At 62.1% G+C, this 21,184-nt stretch overlaps 2 protein-coding genes across 14 annotated transcripts in view; one reads left to right on the forward strand and one right to left on the reverse strand.

The window, feature by feature from the left end:
* Positions 1-63: 63 nt before the first annotated feature.
* On the reverse strand, positions 64-15,345 carry RHOBTB2 (Rho related BTB domain containing 2). 9 transcript variants are annotated; one of them, XM_069035287.1, is made up of 12 exons: positions 15,179-15,343; positions 13,293-14,009; positions 12,029-12,106; positions 5,491-5,692; positions 5,200-5,303; positions 4,903-5,088; positions 3,792-4,816; positions 2,860-2,978; positions 2,636-2,786; positions 2,463-2,551; positions 1,155-1,260; positions 64-1,076 (listed from the first exon to the last, which is right to left on the reverse strand). In XM_069035287.1, exons 2-12 carry the CDS (start codon positions 13,298-13,300, stop codon positions 835-837), a joined length of 2,310 nt encoding a protein of 769 aa, XP_068891388.1. In that variant the 5' UTR covers positions 13,301-14,009; positions 15,179-15,343; the 3' UTR covers positions 64-834. The 9 variants fall into 9 exon arrangements, with proteins under 9 accessions (XP_068891388.1, XP_068891384.1, XP_068891387.1 ...); XM_069035283.1 differs by having other exon boundaries at positions 2,463-2,786; positions 15,179-15,345; XM_069035286.1 differs by lacking the exons at positions 12,029-12,106; positions 13,293-14,009; positions 15,179-15,343 and adding exons at positions 6,751-6,901; positions 8,896-8,936.
* A 76-nt stretch (positions 15,346-15,421) lies between these two features.
* Positions 15,422-21,184, forward strand: part of PEBP4 (phosphatidylethanolamine binding protein 4) — an 83,267-nt gene continuing 77,504 nt past the window's right edge. For 2 of the 5 annotated variants that reach the window (XM_069035607.1, XM_069035609.1), the window contains exons 1-2: positions 15,422-15,933; positions 20,383-20,615. The gene's annotated coding sequence lies outside the window, so the exon portion shown is untranslated. Of the gene's footprint in view, positions 15,934-16,385; positions 16,468-19,706; positions 19,743-19,874; positions 20,079-20,382; positions 20,616-21,184 lie in introns of those variants that run through there. The other 3 variants (XM_069035606.1, XM_069035605.1, XM_069035604.1) reach the window with 3 other exon arrangements.

Raw genomic sequence — 21,184 nt, forward strand, 5'->3', positions numbered from 1 at the left:
CAAGCCTGGCACAAGGATGTGCCGTGTCCAGCTGCTCCCCCCACACACACAGGGACCACGCCGGGCTTTTAAAACACCATTTATTACAATGGAGCCTTCCAGGCTAAAATCCCAAGCTGAGGGCTCGGGGTTGGTTTCTGCTGTGGCAGGTTGAGGGAGTGGGATTGGGATTGGGTCAGGGTTTTTTGCTTTAAGTTTTCTGTCTAAACAAAACTGAAGAGTTAAGAACAGGCAGGAGAGGACTCCGGTCCCCTCTGTGCCCTGAATTAGGACAGACCCCTCTTGTAGGGGAGATGCTGCAGTGCCTGGGGGCATTTGGGGACTGGGGTCCCCTGCCCTGTGCCTGACCCTGCTGTGAGTCGAGGGGGGTGGCAGGACCCCCACGGTGGCTCCGGGTGGCGAGATGCCATCAGACACCCAAACCACATCGCAGAGCTTCTGGTTCCGAATCAAAGTGGAAGCGGGATGCGCTTCTTCATCTTCTTCTCCTTCTTCCTCATGCTGCTGATGTTCCAAACAACAAAAAAAAAAAAGATAAATTTTCCAACAAAAATTCCGAAATGAAACCACAACACAGCCCTCGTGCTCCTGTAAACGCGAGTTCCTCCTGCTGCTCGGGCTCTGCCGCTGGGAGAGCAGCGCTCCAGGAGCGCCGGGGGCTGGCCCCGAGCCCCTCCCCAGGGACCGCCCCTGCGGTGCCGCCTCTGCTCCGGGGCTTGTGCCGCTCCTCGCCTGGCGCTGGGGCAGGGCATCCCCCCCTTCCTCCTCCTTCTCCTCCTCCTCCTCCTCCCCGTCTCCTCCCAGGGACGCTGGAGCCAGGGCAAGGACGGGCTTTCAAACCACAGCCGAGGAGGAGGAGGAGGAGGAGGAGGAAGAGGAGGCTGTGGCTGCCGACGATGAAGGAGAGGAAGAAGGGGAGGAGGAGGCGTTCCAGAAGAGCCACCGCCTCTTGGGCTGCCGTTTGAGGTGGAGGTAGTCTTCCTTCTCCCGCTCCTTCTTCGCCCGCTGGTAGTGATCCTCCTCCTTCAGGTACCACACCGGCGGCCAGCGGTGCTTCTCGAAGTATTCCTGGTTTTCTGCGGGCAGACGGGGGAGGTGAGGGCGGTGCCAGGACCCCGGGACCCCCCTGTCACCTCGCCCCGGCTGCCACTCACCTCCCGACATAGCCTTCATGTCCCGCGGGAACTTGCGGCAGACGTTGTTGTAGTTGGTGCAGATGTGGTGCAGGCACCAGTCGGCGAGCTGGTAGGCGCAGTGGAACTGGGAGAGATGGGACACCGGTCAGGGCCGCCAGGAATGGGCCAGCACCAGGGATCCACCTCATTTCTCCAGGGACATCCAAGGCCAGACCTGGTTGTCCAGCTCCTGGAGCTGCCGGACCCCTCTGTGTGTGACCCTGAGCACCCCCAGCCCTGCCAGACCCTCTGTGTGTCACCCTGAGCACCCCCAGCCCTGCCAGACCCTCTGTGTGTCACCCTGAGCACCCCCAGCCCTGTCAGACCCTCTGTGTGTCACCCTGAGCACCCCCAGCCCTGCTGAGCCCTCTGTGTGTCACCCTGAGCACCCCCAGCCCTGTCAGACCCCTCTGTGTGTCACCCTGAGCACCCCCAGCCCTGCCGGACCCTCTGTGTGTCACCCTGAGCACCCCCAGCCCTGCTGAGCCCTCTGTGTGTCACCCTGAGCACCCCCAGCCCTGCCGGACCCTCTGTGTGTCACCCTGAGCACCCCCAGCCTTGCCAGACCCTCTGTGTGTCACCCTCAGCCCTGCTGGACCCTCTGTGTGTCACCCCCAGCCCTGCTGGACCCTCTGTGTGTCACCCTGAGCACCCCCAGCCCTGCCAGACCCTCTGTTTGTCACCCCCAGCCCTGCTGGGCCCTCTGTGTGTCACCCTCAGCACCCCCAGCCCTGCTGAGCCCTCTGTGTGTCTCTGAGCACCCCCATCCTTGCCAGACCCTCTGTGTGTCACCCTGAGCACCCCCAGCCCTGCCGGACCCTCTGTGTGTCACCCTGAGCACCCCCAGCCCTGTCAGACCCCTCTGTGTGTCACCCTGAGCACCCCCAACCCTGCCAGACCCTCTGTGTGTCACCCTCAGCCCTGCTGGACCCTCTGTGTGTCACCCCCAGCCCTGCTGGACCCTCTGTGTGTCACCCTGAGCACCCCCAGCCCTGCCAGACCCTCTGTTTGTCACCCCCAGCCCTGCTGGGCCCTCTGTGTGTCACCCTCAGCACCCCCAGCCCTGCTGAGCCCTCTGTGTGTCTCTGAGCACCCCCATCCTTGCCAGACCCTCTGTGTGTCACCCTGAGCACCCCCAGCCCTGCCGGACCCTCTGTGTGTCACCCTGAGCACCCCCAGCCCTGTCAGACCCTCTGTGTGTCACCCTGAGCACCCCCAGCCCTGCTGAACCCCTCTGTGTGTCACCCTGAGCACCCCCAGCCCTGCCAGCACGGGCTCCTGTCCTACCTGAGCCAGCTCCAGGAACACGAGCACGTCCCCATCGATGTCCACCATCATCTGCGCCGCCTCCATCAGGCCGGTGACCGTGTACTGCTCTGTACAGGGGGACACACGGGGGTCAGGGGGTGGCTGGGAGGGGGTGACAGTCCCCATGCCGTGCTGAAACCCCCGGGACTGACCTGTGAGAGCCACCAGGTGCGGCAGGCAGAGGCGGTTGGCGAGGATGATGAGCTTCATGTCGTCCAGGTCGGGGCTGGAGCTGAACTGCCCCGTGTACAGGTACTCCAGCACCGCCCGCATGCAGCTCTTGCTGGTGTGAGGAAGTGCCACCTGCCAGACACACACGTTGTCACCTCCTGGCCGTCCCCACGCCTGTCCCACCCTCCCAGGGACCTCTCCTCACCTCGTTGGTGGAGCTCTCCACGAAGGGGCCGCCGAACATAGCGGCCATCCAGTCGCAGCTGGAGATGAGCAGGGGCTTGTGGGCACTGATAGCACCATCATCCAGCACGAAGGTGACATCTGGGGACAAGCAGAGGGGTGCTGGGACCGGCCCTGTCGCCTGGGGCTCAGCCACCGCCTGCCACAAAACACCTCCCCCCGGGGACAGCAGAGGGAAGGGGATGGAGCCTGGGATATCCTGTATTTTTCCCTAAAATATCTCATTTTTATCCAGCATTCCCTGACAGCTCAGAGGAAAGAGCCTCAGCAGTGCTCTGCCTGTTCCAAGGGGCTTTCCCAGGTCACTCCACAACACATTTGCCAGCGAGGGGAAAGCCTGGGAAGCAAATATCACACCCAAACTCGAGTCCTTGGAGAGCTGGGAAGGCGGCTGAGGATCTCTCTCCCGGGGTGTGCCGAGGGCCAGCACACATCTGTCCCTCACGGGGACAGCCTGACCGTGTTAGGATCCATCTCCATGACACAAATCCAGCCAGAGGGAGGCCGGGACATTCACGTCCCCCTGGGATGTCACCTCGTGCTGGTGGCTCATGGTGCTCGCTGGAAAGCTGGGGAAATCCTACTAAGGGCACTTGCTCCTCATAAATCAGGATGACCCCGTGAAAATCTGGGCTGGGAGAGAAGGAAGTCGCCTTTGCAGCTCTTCCGTAAATAAACAGAGCTGCTGCGCCAGCTGGGAAGCAGGAAACCCCAGGGAAGGGCTTCACACTGACTTTCTTGGAGGAAAAAAAGCAATAAAAATCCCTAAACAGCAAAGTGTGACCAAAACCCCGGGGGAGGCACGGCCACCCCCTCACCCACGGAGCAAAGCCAGGAGCTCCGAGCCCCCATCCACCCTGTGAGCCCCCCACAAGGACCAGGCTGCTGCTGTACCCGAGAAAGTCCCCTTGGCCAGGCATTCCTTCACCCGGTTGGTCCTCCGGACGTGGAAGGCTTTGGTGATCTCCTGGTTCATGAACGCCTCGTTGTTGAGGATGTTGGCCACCATCATGCGCAGGTCGAACACCTCCAGCAGCTCGGCGATGTGGGCGATGTGCATGAGGTCCCGCTCGTTCTCGTCCAGCTCGCCCGTGTACAGGTACTTCAGCACGGCCCGGAAAGGACCCGGCTGGATGGACGCGTCCATCTTCACCACCACCATCAGCTTGGACTTGTAGGTCAGCGGGTCCTCGGCCATCTCCTCCTGGATGCTGGTGAAGGCCCGGCTCCACGAGGAGAGGTTCCGGCCCCGCCGCAGCCCGCGCTCGCCGTTCTCGTAGTGGTTGCCCCGCAGGATCCCGTCACTGGTGGAGGCTCTAAGGCACGGTTTGCGCTGGCCGGGTCCGGCCTCCTCGGCGCTCTCGCAGATGTCGAAGCTGGCGGCCCGCAGGAGGAAATCCCGCCCGTGGTGCCTCTCCTCCTGGTGCAGCATCCGCTCGGCGGCCGCGGTGACGGCCACCCCGAAGCCGTGCCCCGCGGTGCTCTGCTGGTCCTCCTCGCTCAGGTCCATGAGGAACAGGTCGTAAAACTTGGAGGAGGAGGTGGAGAGGTAGATCTTGTGTGCGTAGATTTTGATCTTCTCTTGCAGCACCAGGATGACGTCCGCGCACAGGGGGTCCTCCAGGAGGTGGGCTGGACGCTCCTCGTTGTTGGAAGGGGGGTCCGGGACGATGATGATGGGAGGAGGGGGCTTGGGGGGCAGGAAGGGGGCTTGGAGCAGGGGCCGCTGCACGTTGCGCAGGTGGGACTTCCAGAACTGCAGGTGGCGGCGGGAGATGAGGGCGGCACGGATGGCGTTGTCAAAGACGTCCTTGACGCCGAACTGGGCCACCACGCTCGTCTCGTAATAAGGGATCCCCAGCTCCTTGGCGACCTCCCTGCCCTTCTCCGGGGGAAGGATCTCGTTAGGTTTGATTGGCCTGAAAGAGACGGGAGATAATTAACGAAGAGACCTCTGGAGATAAGGAGGGCAGCCAGGGACATCTCCAGGGCACCAGGGTCCCACCTGGCCAAGGGTCGCCGTGCCCGGTTGACGGCCTCCAGGTCGGCGTAGCGCAGGTCGAGCTGGCAGCCCACCAGGATGACGGGGGCGCGGGGACAGAAGTGTTTGATCTCCGGGTACCACATGGTCTTCACATGGTGCAGGGAGTTGGGGTTGGCGATGGAGAAGCACAAAACCACAACGTCGGACCTGCAAGGGGGACAAGGGGTCAAGGTCCAGTTTGGGTCAAGGACAAGGTCCAGTTTGAGGACTCCTTCCTTGCCCGGAGGAGGAGTAGCGCCAGGCTCTGCCTCTCCCTACCTGCCGTAAGCAAAGCGCCTGTCCTTGTGGTGGTCACCAAAGGTGTCCCAGAGGCGCAAGGACACGCTGACATCGTCTACCACATCCCGGGAGCGCTCCAGCACCTGCGGGAACAGAAAACCACCCCGCTCCTGAGTCCCTGAGCCTTACAACAACAACAACAACAACAACAGGGCTGTCCCCGCCGTGGGGAGTAAATCACAACCCCCATGCAGGGAGAGCGCGGCTCCACCTCCTCAGGATTCCCACGGGGTATCCGTGAGCCCCCCCAGCACCCCTGGCAGCCCTCACCTCCTGGCAGACGCGGTACTGGTCGATGGCCCACACCGTGGGCACGTGGGTGGCGAGGAGCTGGTACTGGGTCAAGGTGGCGTTGCAGGCGCGGGCACAGATGAGCCGGGTCTTGCCCACCGCGTTGTCCCCGACCACGACGCACTTGATGGTTTCTACGTTTGGCCTCTCATAATCCATGTCAGAATCCATTAATTGGGACCTGCGGGAGCAGGGAACGAGGGGTCAAACACAGCCAGGACCAGCCGGGGGGTGTCTCCAGGGCACCCAGAGGGGGACAAAGCAGGAGGATGCTGACACTCGCTGGCAGCCCGGGGAAGCTCTGCAGCAGCTGCCCAGCCCTTCCCAGCTCGCTGTCCCTGCCAGTCCCCTTTAAAATTTCATGTTCTGGTGGCCGCGTGGCTGCTGTGCCGCGTCAGACACATGGCCTGCGTTGGATTGCGCCCTCCTCCCTCCCGGCTCTCCGGCTCATGCTTGTTCATGTGAGATGAGGCTTTTTTTTTTTCCTCTCCCTTCCTCCTCTTCCTTTTCTCCTTCTCCAGCTTTCGCGAGAGAAGCTTCCAGAGCCGCCTGACCGAGCGCACACGCGGGCACTGCCAGGCTCCGCTGCCTGGCGGGGGACACCGACCTGCCCCCCTTTTCCCACCCTGCTCCCGAGGGGATGTCTGCTCCCAGCTAAGAGCAGCAAGAGGAAACTCCTGAGGTTTCCCAGAGGCTCAGCAGCCATCGGGATTGGGAGAGCAGGTGTGACCCCAGCACTCTCGAGAGAGAGATGTTGGTGCAGTGGGTGCTGCTCGTCAGGTGTGCCCAGGTGTGTAACCCACTCCCTGCTCAAAGCCAGAGCCTAAAGCAGCCAGAATTAACTCATCACTGCACGAACCCAAGGGTTTGTGTGGTTTCCAGGGGGAAAAGCACTGAGGGGATTGAGAGATAGCAAAAAAGACAAAAAAAACCCCCACATCCCAATTTCTCCAAACTTCCCAAGGCCACGGATCTCTTCCCCCTTGTCGCTCCCTCCTGGCAGCAGCCTCCCGAGCTGCTATAATAAACCACCAGCGCAGTGAGCGAAAATACCCGGTAACGATGGCAACCGAGCCCTGCACGTGGGACCACAGCTCCCCAAACCGGCAGCCTGGCAAGGACTTCCCAATGTTAGCACCTCCCTCCGTGCGCAGGCTCCCTGGGCACACCTGGACCCACAGGGCACGACCGAGCCACGAGCCCCGTGGGCAGCTGGAGGCGAAGGCAGGTGGCACAAACCCAGGTTGCTCCGGCTGCCAGCGTCTCCACATCGGGCTGGTCCCAAGGCAGAACTTCTCCGAGTAGTTGTCGCCGCATTCCACGCCACCCCTCCATCCTTTGGGATGCAGGGAATTCATCCCGAAGGGCATTGAAAACCAGGAGCAGCAGCCTCCTCGGCGAAAAGGAGGCAGGGCAGGTGGGCTCCTTCCCCGATAACCCCTCAAAATCCATTTCCATCTCAGGCATCCCCATCTGCTGCCATCCCCAGTCCCCTGCTCCTCCCAGGGATCAGCTGGGCTCCGTAGGACCAGGAGATCCAGGAGATCTCTGGGGTGGAGGGGTGTGAGTGCTCAGGGAGCGTTGCTGTGGTTATTTTTAGGCCCAGCCGTGCTCCCGAGTCAGCCGAGCTCGTTGGGATGGAGGGGGAAGGCACAGGGAATGGCAACGGCAGCTGGCACTTGGGATGTTTGTCCCTCATGGGGAGCTCAGCCCACCCCCAGCCCAGCCTGCTCGGAAAGTCCTCATGGGAATTAAGGGCTAAATCCTTGTGGGATCAGCGCCGGCCGTGAGGAGAGGAAGAGGGGGACAGCAGCGGGGACAAAAAGGGGGTTCTTGATAAAGCAGAACCTCATAGGAGGCTCTGTTGGCCGCACGGGGGGGGGTCACAGCCCCTCACCCACGAGACCAACCCCAGGAGGGGCTGAACCTTTTCAAACCCCCTCCCCACCTTCCCCACCCTCCCCACCATCACTTCTCTCCAGGGAACAGCTCCAAACCCCACCGGAGAGCAAAAATAACCCAAGATGATGAGAAATTGGAGTCCCCCCCTAAGGAAAAGCTCTTCCCAGAGGGAGCAGGGCTGCTCCAGCCAGCAGCCCCCCAGCCCTGCTCTCTCTGCCCGCAGCCCCTCACCCAAACCAGGGGCACCCAATTCACACCCCCCCCAAGGAGAACCCCAAAATTGCTCCTTCCAAGCTCCCAGCCCGCGGTTGCCAAGGCAACTGCACCATCACCCCGGGAGCCGTCGCTTAGCAACTCCCAGGCTCCAAATCCTCCATCCCGCACCTCGCCAGGGGAGGAGAACCCCCAAAGCGGGGCGAAACCGCCCCGAAACGGCGGCGATGCACAAAAATAACGGGACGCTTGTGGCGGCCGCAGGGTGCGGGAGGAACGGGGCCCGGGCGGCCCCGCGGAGGCACCGGGGCTGTGGAGGCCGCGGCGGGAGGCGGTGCGGGAGAAACGGGGCCCCGAGCGGGGCTGCAGCACGGCCGGGGCCAGGGGATGCGGCGGGCCGGGGGCCTGAAAGGAGCAATTTTGGGAGACTGGGAGCGGGGGAGCATCCGGATCGGGGGTGGGGGGCATCGCAAAGGGATCGGGGAGCACCGGGAGAGGGTGCGGGAGTTTGGGGAGGGAGCGGGGAGCACCCGGATCGGGGGTGCGGGGAATTGCAAGGGGTCTCGGGGGTGCTCGGAGCATCCGGATCGGGGGTGGGGGGCATCGCAAAGGGGTCGGGGAGCACCGGGAGCGGGTGCGGGGCATCGCAAAGGAGCTGGGGAGGATCCGGAGGGGGTGCGGGCATTGCAAGGGGTCTCAGGAGTGTTCCGAGCCCCCGAATCGGGGGTGTGGGGCATTGCAAGGGACACGGGCAGCACCGGGACAGGGTGCGGGGCACCTCAAGGAGGTTGGGGAGGAGCCAGGCCAGGCGTGCGGGGCATCACGAGGAGGTTGGGGGTGCTCGGAGCACCCAGATGGGGGGTGCGGGACATGGCAAGGAGACCGGGGAGCACCTAGGCCGGGGGTGTGGGGCATCGCGAGCAGTCTCAGGAGACCTCGGAGCACCCGATCGGGGCTGCGGGGCAACGCAAGGAGCTTGGGGGTGCTCGGAGCACCTGAATCGGGGGTGCGGGGCACTGCGAGGCGGACGGGAAGCACCGGGAGGGGGTGCGGGACACGGGAAAGGGGCTGGAGAGCCGGCGTGGGGCATTGCAAGGGGGCTGGGGGCGGCTCGGGCCACCCGGATCGGGGCCGTGGGGCACGGCGAAGGGGCCGGGCCCTGGCTTGTGCCCTGCCCGGCAGCCGGGCCGGGCCGGGCGGCGGGGCAGGATGCGCGGAGGCGGAGCGGGACGCGGGGCGGAAGCGCGGGGGGGGTGCCCCGGTACTTACACCAACACAGACGAAGCGGCGGCTCCCAGGGGCCGGGGCCGGGCTCGCCCCTCCGGACATGGCCACGGCGCAGCTTGCGCGGCTCGGCTGGGCACGGCTGGGCGCCGCGCTGCGCGGCTCAGGGCCGGGGCCGCGGGGGCCCATGGCGGCACCTCGGCCGCCCCGATCTCCGCATCCGCGGCCCGCTGCGCTGCGCGGAGCCCTGCGCGGATCGCGGCCCTCCCTGCGCGCTGCGCCGAGCGGTGCGCGCTGCCCTGCGCGCTGCAGTCGCGGCCGCCCCGCCTTTCATTCACAAAAAACAAGCGGCCCCGGCCCGGCCCCGCCCCCGAGCCCCCCCCCGCTGCCGCGCATTGGCTGAGAGGGACTCGGGGGGGGGCACCCGGGGGGGTACGGGCGCATCCTGCCGCGCATGGGGACCCTCATCGTGTCCCTTGCAGGAGGCTCTGCTGTGCCCCCCCCCCGGTCCTGCCGTGGGACCCCCATCCTGCCCGCCCCTAACCCTCCCTCGCTGGGGGCTCTGTCAGGTCCCCCCCAATCTGCCTTGGGACCCCCATCCTGCCCCTAATTCTCTCTTGCAGGTGACTCTGCTATGTCCTCCCCGATCCTGCTTTCCATGCGACCCCATCCTGCCGCTAAACCTCCCTCTCAGGCGGCTCTGCTGTGCCCCAATTTCTGCCTTGGGACCCCCATCCTACCCCGGACCGTCCCTCGTAGGGGTCTCCGTCCTGGCCCCCAGTCCCACACTGCATGGGTCCCTATCCCCCCTCTGCATGAGACCCCCACCCTGCCCTGCATCATCTGTGACACCCATGGGGGCCAGGTGACACCCTCATGCCCCCCTACACCTCACCTCCACCCTTCCTCTGCATCCGACCCCCCCGTGCCCCCCAATCCTGATCCAGGGAAGGGCTGCACCCTCTCCTGCATCCCTCTGAGCACCTTTCCCTCTCCCCAAATTTCAGGGAGGTGCCAGCTCCCAGCTGGGCCATCCAAATTTCAGGGAGGTGCCAGCTCCCAGCTGGGCCATGTGTGGTGATGCTGGTGGAGGAGACCCCTCACAAGCCCCACTTTCACCCCCCCCCCGAGCACCCCCAAACCCTCGCAGGGCTTCTGCCGGATGGGGGGGGGGGGGGGCAGGAAGGAAGCGAAGCTGCTCCATCCCCCCGCGCCCTCCAAGCACAGGCCATACGCCGCTGCCCTGCCTTGTTATCGTTCTCTACAGGGCTTATCGCAGCCCCCTCCTCACCCCCAGGGCAGCCCCCCGAAATCTGAACCCTCAGGGCGTAAAAAACTCCGAGTCATCTTTGCAGCGCGGCTGCCGGGAAGGCGCCGGGCAGCGCCGGCCCCGCTGCTCTGACCCCGTACATCCGCATCATGTGATTGATCCTCGCCATCCCTTCCCGAGGCTTTCAGCCGCCCTCCCTCCCCATCGCCGCCGCTGAGCCGCGCTTAGCTCGGCCCCCTGCATGGCCTGATCCCTTCCCGCTTGGAGCAGCCCGTGCCGAGGCTGACACTGATGCGGCACCGCAGCAAACGGCGTCCAAGCCCAGCGCTGGCCGCGCCCCGGCACAGCCCCCCCCGGCCCGGCCGTCGCCCCCCGCCTCACCGAACTCGCAGCACGGGGATCTGTCTCTCCATAGCAGAAGGAGATGGAGCCGCTAATTTGGGGAGGGGAAAGCCCTTTTGGCTTTTGAGCCGGCAAGAGGCGGCTCCCGGCGCTGCCTCGGTGCTCGCACCGGGACCGGGAGCCGGCGGCGGAGCTGTCGAATCCCTGCCTCGGGAGCTGCGAGCAGCCGAGCCGCAGAGCCTGGAGCTTTCTGCTTCTTGGAGTGGGTCACGGGGAAAGAACACGTAAAGCTTGTTTGCCAGCCGCATGATTTGGCTTATTTGCTCTCTTGTAGCAGGTGCTTAATTGTGGCAGAAAGGGTTCCCGGCAGCTTTCTGGGCAGCCAAATTCCCGCCTGCCCCTCTCGCAGCCAGGCAAAACAAAAGCACGATTGTCACTCGCAAGGCAGAACGCTCCGGCTGCGGAGCTCGCACGGGCCTCCTTCCCGGGAGAAAGGGTTTCCCGGGAGGAGAGAGAGCCGGGAATGGAGGCACCGCGGTGGACACAGGCACGGGGCAGGGGAAGGGGCTCGGGAGCAGCCGTGCAGCGCGTGGGTGCTGCTCACAGCCCCTCTCCACCGTGGGAGGAGGAACACAAGCCTCAGCTGACTGTACCCCAGCGAGCCCACGCTGTGGCACAGCTTGGCACGGCACGGAATGGCACAGCATGGGATGGCACAGCTGCCCATGGCATGGCACGGCTGCCCGGCGACATCCCCGCTCCCTCAGCCCCGCTACCTCCGGCAGGGCTGTAATTAAAAGGCCTTTTCCTCCCTGCTCCCATCTCTCCAATTGGAGCCTCTTGAACCTATCCCAAGGAATTCCATCTGTCCGGCTCTGTGATTACCTTTGCTCCCAGCAAAAGAGCACCAAACCCAAGGCTGAGCTCTGGGGGTCACCCCGCTGGCACCAAACACCCCTTTTCACCCCACAGCACTCTCCTCCCTCCATCTCCCACTCCCCAGCCAGGAATGAAGAAGCTCTCGGGATGTCCAAGACATGAGCGGACATTGCTCCAGCCCCAGTAAAATTGGTGACTCCCCAGATTAATGCCAGGGGTGTTTCCGCCCCTCCCAGGTGCTGCCAGGACCCTGCCCAGCCTCGCTGGGGGCAGGATGCAGCGATCCAAACCCAAACCCATTTTCCTTATGCTCCTTGGAGCAGCAAATGCTCTGCGAGCACTGCAGCTTTCCCGGCTCTGCCCCCCAAACCCAGCATCATTCACCTTGCAGGGGGCTGGAAGGCTGGGACAGACCAAGGCAATGCATCCCTCGCCAGAAAAAGTGGATTTCGGATGGGGAGACATCCCCAAAAACCTCTGGCAGCCGCAGACCACACATTCCCAAAGCTGCCAGAGTCAGGACCCTGCTCTGCCTAAGCCCTGCTGGGGGTTTTCCACCTCATCCATGGGGAACGGAGGCGTTACAATGGCGCGTGTGGGATGGGAGCAAAGAGCAAAGTCCTGGAGAAAGTGGCCGGAGGAAAAGTGCCAGGAGCAGGAGGCAGGAGGCGGCAGGAGGGTACTTACAGGCTGTGAGCCATGGCAGTCATCTTCCCGGCGGGGCTGCCCTTCCCGGGGCTTTCCATCGCTTTCTCGTGGCGGGCTCTGGAAGGAAAGGGTGCAGGGACTCAGTGAGGACACCCCAAACGTGGACTCACATCCTAAAGCCACCCCGTGCTCAGCATTACGCCCCGACGCTGGGGACAGGAAAGCTTTGGGAAGGCAAGTCCTGGGCTGGCCAAGTGGCGTCCTGGTGCGAGGACAGAGCTGCCCCTCATCCTCCCACTGTCCCCACGTCTCGCTGCCAGCTCTGCCCTCCTCGTGCCGCCCTACAAAGCAGCCGAAATAAATCAACCCATGGAGCACACTCAGAACTGTCCCCTGCGCAGTTCCACAGTGACAACCTCCCCTCAGCCCCAGCGAGGCTCTCCCAGCTCCCACCCCCTCTCCAAGCACCTCACCCTTGGGCTAAGAGCCTTCCCTGTGGATCTGAGCCCCCCAGGCAGTGCCTGGCTCCCGGGGTGGCCAGCAGGCCACCGAGTCCCCTGGCATGGTGAGTTGGCCAAGGCTCTGGAGCACGGCAGGGCGCGGGGCTGTCCCTCCTTCCCCGTTGCTGGATCAGCAGTGCCTGCACACGTCAGGAGCAGAGTCCAGCCTGGGATTTGCTCCTGGCAAAGCCAGCAGAGTCCTGGCTCCTGGCAGGCAGCGTTCCAGGCAGCCGCCGTGGGGCTGGATCCATCCATGGATTCACCAGGAAGAGCAGGAAGGGTCACTCCTCTCTTTTGCTGCTCTGAAAATCCCAAGTCCTGCAGGTTTTATGGATGGATGGGGCTACAAGGGCTCTCCTTGCTCGGGACAGCTGCTCCAAGCACCCCCAAGGGCCCCCCAGCCCCATCAGCAGCCAGGGACGGAGGTGACAGCTCCTAAAAAATGGGGTTTATGGGCTCAATATCCAACTGGAGCCAGGAGAAATCCTCAACCAGAACTTTCCAAAAATGGCCAAACCCAACCTTGATGGGGGAACAGTGGCTACAAAGGGACACACTGGGATGTGCCACCACACTGGTGGGGGAGCAGGGCACAGGAAACAGCTGATACCGGAAGGGAAGGTCTAAAACGAGCAAAAAAGAACATTTTTGCACCTTCCATCCCCTGTCCTGCCAAAGCCAAAGAGCCAGGCGTTTTGGGGGGCTCTGGAAATTCCCAGCATGCAGGAATTCTCTGGCTCAGCTGGATCCCATCTCCCAACCCCGGGAATCAGCCACCTGACACCCGCTGGGTGACAGCTCACCCTGCCATCGATACGGCTGCAGAGCTCCAGGGATTCAGCGCTCAGCTTATAAATATTTAAACCCAGAAGGAGCCGTGTGCTCCTGTAAAATGCGACTCCTTGCACAAGCCCAGCATCCCTCTGCCCCAGTGCTGAGCTAATGAACATTTGGGGCTCTCCAGACGGGTCTTTTTTGCAGCTAAAAACCAGGTCAGGGCGAAATTCAAGGTCTCGATCCATCCGTGCGGGATTTCTGCACCCTCCAGCTGGGATCTGTTGGATTTACCACCCCGGGGGTGCAGGAAGCGCTGCTGGGATGGAATCACAGCCGAGGCTGCGCTTCCAGCTGCTCGTTCCCGACACCTCGGGTGGGTTTTTGGGGGGCACGGCCGGCCCCACACTCCGGGGAAGGCTGCAGCTGCAGCCTGGAGCACTGACAGGCTCCCGCCGGCTGCTCCAGGCAGGATTCACAGTTTCATACAGCATTAAGAGCTGCTGACGCCTCGTGAAAAAACTGTGAAAAGCTTCTATTTTGGGGAAAGTTCCTCTTATAACGGTGCATCCTGTGGCTTCTCTGTTTCCCTTTTTTCTCCCGGTTTCTCTTGCTACGGAGAGCGGTGCAGGAAATAGGCGGATAACGTTGCCAACCAGCCTGGGCTCTTCGTCAGGAAAGGAAAATAACCCTCCAGGCCACCCCCAGCCAAGGAATTCATTCTCATGCCGCACCTGGGTGGGGGCCTGGGGAGAGAAGGGATAAAGTGGGACCCTCCTGGGATTTCTTCCTGGGCACGGAGCATGGGGGGCTTGGTGGGGAGCTGGATATTTCTTAATGGGGGGAAAAATGCTGGATTTGCTCGTTTTAGACCTTTCCTGCTGGTGTCAGATCTTCCCTGGACTCTCCTCCCCATTCTGCTCCCTACCAGCGCGGTGGCACCCACTGTGCCTCCTTTTGCCCCCACTGTTCCCCCATTAAAAACAAAAATACATGGATTAAAACATCAAAGAACCAGGAGTCTGTCTCCAAGCAACTGTCTCCAAGCAGGGATGGAGAGCAGAGAAGGAGAAGAGACAGCGTTGAGTGGGGAGAAAACTTCTGGAGATCCCAGCGGGGAGAAGGAGGGAGGGAAGAGCAGGAAAAGAGGGACACGGGGGGGAGGTGACAGCCAGCACTGGGAGCAGCCCAGGAGCGCCCGGGGCACGAGGATCTCCCTCTTTCCTCATCACAGAGCCCGGCCGCAAGTCCTGGCCCGCGGGGGAGCGGCCGCGCCTCTGCCCTGGCTGGTGAGGGAGCTGCCGGCTCCCCAAAGCCGCTTCCCACCCCAGCGGCAAAGGAAGCGCAGCAGCGCTGCCTCTCCCCCTGCCCTGCGGGGCACTCGGGCGGGGAGCTGACGCCAGCATTCGGTGGCTTCACGGCCGTGCTGGTGACCTGGCAGGAGCCACCAACACCCCCAAGAGAAGCAGCGAACAGCGGCCGGTTCCACCTGCGCTGTCCCCGTGGGAGATCCCGTGCAATTCCACGCTGGAAAACTCTTTGCCCCCACATCTCGGTGTCTCCTCACGCGTGGCTCTGCCTGAGCCGCCTCCTCTCTGCCCACGGGCCGCTTGTCAAACCCTGAGGGCCACCAAGGCACCCCACACGGGTCCCGCACCCCAATTCTCCACAGCTCCAAGGGAACGAGGAGCTGCGAGTGCCACCCGCTCCGGAGGGGCTGCGCCACCCCTGGGCGCTGGGAACAGCCTCGGAGGCACCTGGAGCTGTTCCTGGGGCAGGATCCAGCCCCTGTTTCCCAACCCTCAAAGCCTTTGCATCCCCCCACAACTTCCCGGCGGACAAACCCTCACCCTCTCCATGCCCCATCGCCGCTCCCTGGGGGAAAATGGGGATAATTTTCTCCGGGCGTGGTTACCTGAGCGCAGCGGCCCCGCTCTGTCCCGCGGCTCTTCCCTCCGGTCCAGCAGCGCCTTCCCTTTCCAGGTGCAAACTAGCCTGGACAGGCAGGACCCATTTTTATACGCTCGCCCATGTGATCTGAACAAATGCCCTAGGGATGAGTTTTTGCACTGACACAACTAAAGGGGCTGGGACTAAAAACCTGTTGGACCACAATCCCAGCTCAACGGACAGGAATTTTCCACTCGGAGCCGTTCAGGCCGGCTCTGGGTGCGCCAGCACGCGCCGGGGCCCGCGTCTCCCTGCTCCCCCCAAAAATCCCATTTCCCTGTGCTCCCCGAGCCTTGCAGACTCGTTCCTAAATGATTCCTCTACTGCAGCTGGAGAAGACAAACCATGGGATGGTTCCGCGATGGAGGAAGGGGTGGATGGGAAGTTTGAAGGAATATGTTTGAGGCACTGATTGCATCTAAATTCTGCAAATCTTTTATTACTTTTTCCATGGTCTGTGAGAAAAAAAAAAAAAAAAAAAAAAAAAAAAAAAAAAACCAAACCAAACCAAAACAACAAAAAAAACCACAGCAGAAGATGCCAGCCGGGGTGAGAAATGGGGGGAATCCTTTTGCTCCTGGAAAAGGAAACTCCCTGCAGCCTGGAGGCCTGGGAATAACACTCCTGCACAGGTTGGAAGGTGATTTTTAGGAGCTGCCCAGCCCGAGGGTCCCACACTGGGATGCCCCTGAGGGATGCAGGGATGGAAGGCAGGTCCAGGTGAGTCCGAGTGACCAGAAATGCCCGGGATGGGAATTGGAAAAGAGAGGGTGAGCTCTGGATGGGTGAGTCAATGGGAACCGAGGCACCGGGGAAACGGCCACGGGCCACGGAAAGGAGCCACGAGCGTGAGTCAGTGGGATCAGCTGGTGACTCTGTGGGAAAGGAGGGAGGCGATGGGATAATGGGCACCAAGAGTCAGGAGGAGCCCCTTGAACGCGCTCCGCTCGGGGCCGTTCCCCTTGGAGCAGCGCTGGAGAACGCTGCGGGCGCCGCTGGAGCTGATCCCGCTGGAGCTGATCCCGATGGAGCTGATAAGAGCAGGAACGTGCTGCTCGGCACACACGGGGCCAGCCCAGCGCTTGCCTCACCTCCTCGCCGAGGTGCCGCGGTGCCCCGGGCACCGAGCGGGGCTGGCAGCGGGGCTCGCTCGCACCCCCAGGATGTTCTGGCCTCACTGCAGACGCAGCCGCTTGCTCCGGCCTGGCTTAGGGAGGGAGCTCAGGGCGGGTTTTCCGCCTGATTTGGTGGCAGGTACTAAAAAGGCGCCGGTTTTGCTGGGTCACAGAGCAAGGGAGATGTTCCCCGCCCGGAGCAAGGGCGGGTTTGAAGCTGCTTTGCCCCGTGCGTCTCTCGGAGCATCTGCAAATGGCCCAAATTGCTCCTAAATGGTCACCCTGGGGGGATCTCAGCCCTCGCTGGCTCCAGGCTCGGCCCTGCCGAGGTGCTGGGGCTGTGCCAGAGCCGGCTGGGCACAGGCTCCTCTGGGGATGCTGGTGCTGGAAAGAGGGGCAGGTGGAAAAGCGGGGCCCTGCTGGAGGTCCGAGGTTGTTTTCTGTCACTTTGCAGCTGGCGGGTTTGTTGGGGTGTACAGGCGGGGGATCTGTGACCCTGCTGGTGTGGGGAACTGGAAATAGGGGAAATTTTGGGGTCCCCTTCAGAGTCAGGGTGCCAAAGCGTTGGGAAAAAAACACCTGGGCAGAGGAGAAGCTGGAAAATGTTCTGGAAAAGGTGCTCGTGCTGAAGGGCTCCCCCCAAATATGGGAAGTGCTTTCAGCTCCTTCCAGCCCCCAAACTGGTTTTGGGGGATCGTGGGGCCGTGATGGGGGCTCAGGGCTTCCCAGGAAAGCACCACCGCTGGGACTCGGCTGCGAGCTCGTTAAAGCTCTACCAGCCCCTGCTGCAAACCAGTTAAACCCATTTAGGGAAGGGTTAAGCCAGTTCAGTGTGATTTGGGAGTCCATTGATGCCGAGGTTAATCTGCTCTAAGTGCATCAACATCGGGGATTTGAACCAATTTAACTGTTCCAGCTCCAGGTTTTCCCTGGAGGACTTCGGGAAGGGTCCAGCCCGTGCTCCCCTTCGTCCCAGGCTGCAGAGAGCCTTGGGAAGAGGGAGAAAATAAACCAGCGACTGAAGGGAAGAACCTCATGCAGGCTGAATCTGAAACGCTGCTATTTTTAGCCCATCCCTGCCCAGCCGGCCTGAATTCCACGCGGGTCCCGGTGCCCAGCTGGCACAGGCGAGCGGCAGGGTGGGCAGCGAAACCCTCCCGGTCCATCCCAGCTGCCCGGGGCGGCTCGTGGGGACCAGGCTGAGCCCGAGCTGAGTCAGAGCAGAGGATGCTCCTTCCTCATCCCAGCTCCTCATTATCCCGCTGCCCCAGGGCTTTCCCACGAGCCTCATCCAGCCGGGCCGTGGGACCTGGAAGAGGTGTTTGTTTATTTTCTGCTGTCATCCCTGAAGGGCTGTAATCACAGTTAGAGCGTCCACGAGGCACGGGGCAGAGATTCATCTCCTTCCCGAGGCCGCAGCGCCCAGGAGAGTGGGAGGGAGAGAGGGAAAAGGTGGAAATGCTTCCATCACCCAATCCCTGCGCCCACACAGCATCCCCGGGGAGCACGGCGAGGTTGGCAGAGGTCACCCCTGAGGGTTTCTCAATGCTTCCCCTCCACGCCGCCGTCGCGTGTCGATGTTGCAGCAATTCCTGGTGGCTTTTCCCGTCTCCGGGAGCTGGGCTGGGGAGCGCTTCATGCAGGAATTCGAGCCAGGAATTTAAAGAGGCGCTAAGCAGCTCCCCGGTGGGGCTCAGCGGGGTGTGAATGGAGGGATGGGAGCGGGATTGGATCCTTCAGCACCTGGACAGGAGCGGGCTGGGCACCAGGAGTGGGCTGGATCGGGATCGGGAGCTGCCAGGCTGCGGAGCTGCCGGGGGAGAAGCGGCTCCCGCACCGCTCTGCGCTGCCTTGTGACTGCGAAATGAATGCGCTTAATATAGGCCAAGTGAAACCATTCTGCCCGAAATAGAAAACTCTTCCCCAGAAAGCGCCGCAGCCCCGGCAGGAGCGCTCACGAGGAACCTGCCGAGGCAGGAGCGCTGTGCCAGCTGTGCCTGCGCAGCGCTGCACATCCCGCCCGAGCTGCGGGCCCGGCCCGCGGCCCCCGCCCGTCCCCAGGGTCACCTGCCCCGGGGCCAGCTCCCCCCGAGCCTCGCCGAACGTGCCAGAGGGGTTTAGGGATGGGGCAGGCGCCCCTGGAATGGGGATTGGAATTGGGGTGGGGTGAGGGGGTGGGTGGGTGGGTGGCCGCATCCCCAAATCCAGTGATCCCACGGGTGCTGCGGGCTCGTGCTGGGCTCGGAGGTGCTGCAGGAGAGGGATGGGATGGGATGGGATGGGATGGGATGGGATGGGATGGGATGGGATGGGATGGGATGGGATGGGATGGGATGGGATGGGATGGGATGGGATGGGATAATTCCTGCTCGTGCTGCTGCTGGAGCTGAGGTTTGGGATGGGAAGGGGCTGGAAGGAGATGGAAGGAGGTGACCTCCTCTGGGGCTCTGGGGGCTGCTGCCAGGCTCGGGGAGCTCGCTCAGCTGCGTGCTTTTCCCTGGAAAATATCGGATATTCCTCCTCTCCCGAGTGCTCCTGGAATACCCAGCTGAGTCAGGGAGTGGTTCTGGCGCGAGGGGAGGTTTTGGGGTCGCAGCAGCCCCGGCTCTGCTCTGCTCTGGGTTCGTGCTGCTCTGGCAGCTTCTCCTGCTGGGATCCAGGATCCGAGGCGCTGCCAACCCCAAAGGCAAAAAGCATCGCGCGTCCTCTCCCTGATCCCACAGAGATCCCTGCTCAGAGGGCGCTGTGAGTCCAACCCCCCTTTTGGGGGCTCTGACCCGTCCCCTGCAGTCACTCGTGACCTTCCCAGCGCCGCTGGTGCCAGGGTTTAATCCAGCTTGACCGGCACAGCTGCCGGCCAGGAAAATGGGGCAGGAGGGGGTTCAGCGCTGGAGCCCTGCAGGTGTAAAGGGAAAAGCCAGAAATCCTCCCCTGTTAATCTCAGGCTGCACCAGGGATCCGCATCTGGTGTTTAAAGCTCTGCTGTTCCATCCCGCGGCTCACAGCGGGGTTTGGGGGGGATAAATTCAACCCCCCTCACTCCATATTTTGCCCCAGCATCTTATTAATGCTGGAAAGACCCAAAAATCCCGGCTCAGCCACTGAACTCCGGCCTTTTACGATGTGAGGTCTTTAACCCCTGACCCCAACGTGGCTCCAGACAGACCCAGGGGAACTCCGGAGCCCAATAAATCTGTCACATCCCCTGAAATCCACTTAAAAATCCCCCAAGGAGCAGAGGCAGCCCCATGAATCGGTTCAGATGCAAATTTATGGCGCGTCCCGGGACAAGCGGGGAGGTTTTTGATTCACAAAGCTCTTGCCCAGGGGCTCGGCCGGGGCAAGGTGAAGGCGACCTTGTGGTTGTTGGGTTGGAGCAGGGACTGGAGCTGCTGGCCAGGGAAGGAGGGAAACGTGAGGACAACCCACGGGGATGGGAGATAAGAGGCACGGCGAGGCCAGGGCACGGCTGGAGCTGCTGGATGGGGAGAGGGGATGTGGGTTTTGTTTCCTTTTCTGATTGCAGAGGAATAAAGGCCTGGAAAATGGGGCTTCCTGCAAGGCCAAAGCCGAGGGAATTCCCCTGGCCACCGAGGCTCTGCCAAGTGCTTGGCTTTGTGCTGCCTCGCTGGTTGGTATCAGCCGTGTAAATAGATTTCTGTCGCGATTTTTCAGCCTGTAGGCGTTGGATTTTTGGGGTTGCTCGGGTGCTCTGCTCACTGGACCCTCGGGGGAAACTGAGGCATAGAGGTACCACCTATAAATATTCGGATTTTTTCCCAAATCAGAGGGAAATGCTGGATTATTTTTTTTTTTTTTTCCCCTGTAGGTGTTGGGTTTTGGAGTTGCTCCGGTGCTCTGTTCACTGGAACCTCGGGGGAAACTGAGGCACGGGGGTACCACCCGGAAATATTCGGATTTCTTCCCGAATCAGAGGAAAATGCTTATTGAAAGAAGAGATGAGCTGGGCTGATGCTTGTGGGTCTTGCCGGGAGTGCAGGGAGCATTTTTATCTCTCAACAATACTTCTGCTGAATAAATCCTTATTTTCCAGAGCTGGCGAGGACGGCCTCGAGTTTTTCATGGCTTCGGCGGCGACTTAAAAGTTTTATCCAGCCTCAAACTGGGAGGAAAAAAAAAAAACCCCAAACCTCCCACGGCTTCCTGTGTCACGGGACTGGGGACACCGGTGTCACCTCGCTGTCCCCGCGGGCCATTCCTGCCTGGGGACAGCTGAGGCCGCTTAACCAAAAGGGATGGGAGCGAGCTTCAGATTCCAAGGAAAAGGTAAAACTGCCCTTTTTTGTGGCTCGGGGAAGAGGAATGAAAGCCCGAGGCGCGGGCTGAGCTGAGCACGGCGCTGCTTTATCTGGGTTTCACATCAACAGGAAGCCGGCTCCGGGGCGGAGGGGGGTGAAATTCCCACCAATGCTTTCCTGGGAAGTGAAAGCAGGATTGTGAGGAACTTTTCGGGTGAAATTCTGCTCGGGAAGTGACTGCTCCGCGTTAAATAAACAAAGAGCTGGAGGCTTTGCACGTGTGGGGGAGCTCTGAGAGCTCCTCACGCTCAGCTGATGGTCATGGGGAGCCTCGGAAAGTTCCTATTTTTGCCTGACCTCGGTCCTAAAACTCCCTGGAGAATATTTGGGCCCCTTGGCAGCGGTTTCTGGGCCACGGGGGAGTGGCCAGGTGGGATGTGCTGAGGGGGTTTTGCCTCCCCTTCCCTCTCAGAGCCGCATTTGTGGCCCCGTGGCTCGGCCCGGGTGGAAGTTGGCTCCCAGCTCGGGTGATTTGGCTTTCGCAGGTGCTTTGTTGCTGTTAAAACGAGCCCCAGGCTTCTCCTTTCCTCCCCTGCC

This window comes from Aphelocoma coerulescens, chromosome 22 (genome assembly GCF_041296385.1).
Source record: "Aphelocoma coerulescens isolate FSJ_1873_10779 chromosome 22, UR_Acoe_1.0, whole genome shotgun sequence".
In the NCBI taxonomy this organism is placed as follows: domain Eukaryota; kingdom Metazoa; phylum Chordata; class Aves; order Passeriformes; family Corvidae; genus Aphelocoma; species Aphelocoma coerulescens.

Bases quoted from the DNA above. Each gene is read 5' to 3' on its own strand.
- RHOBTB2 (XM_069035283.1), bottom strand. The intron at 5,304-5,490 runs GTGAGGGCTGCC...CTGTTCCCGCAG, and splicing joins AGTACCGCGTCTGCCAGGAG to GTGCTGGAGCGCTCCCGGGA. The intron at 4,817-4,902 runs GTGGGACCCTGG...CGTCTCTTTCAG, and splicing joins GCACGGCGACCCTTGGCCAG to GCCAATCAAACCTAACGAGA.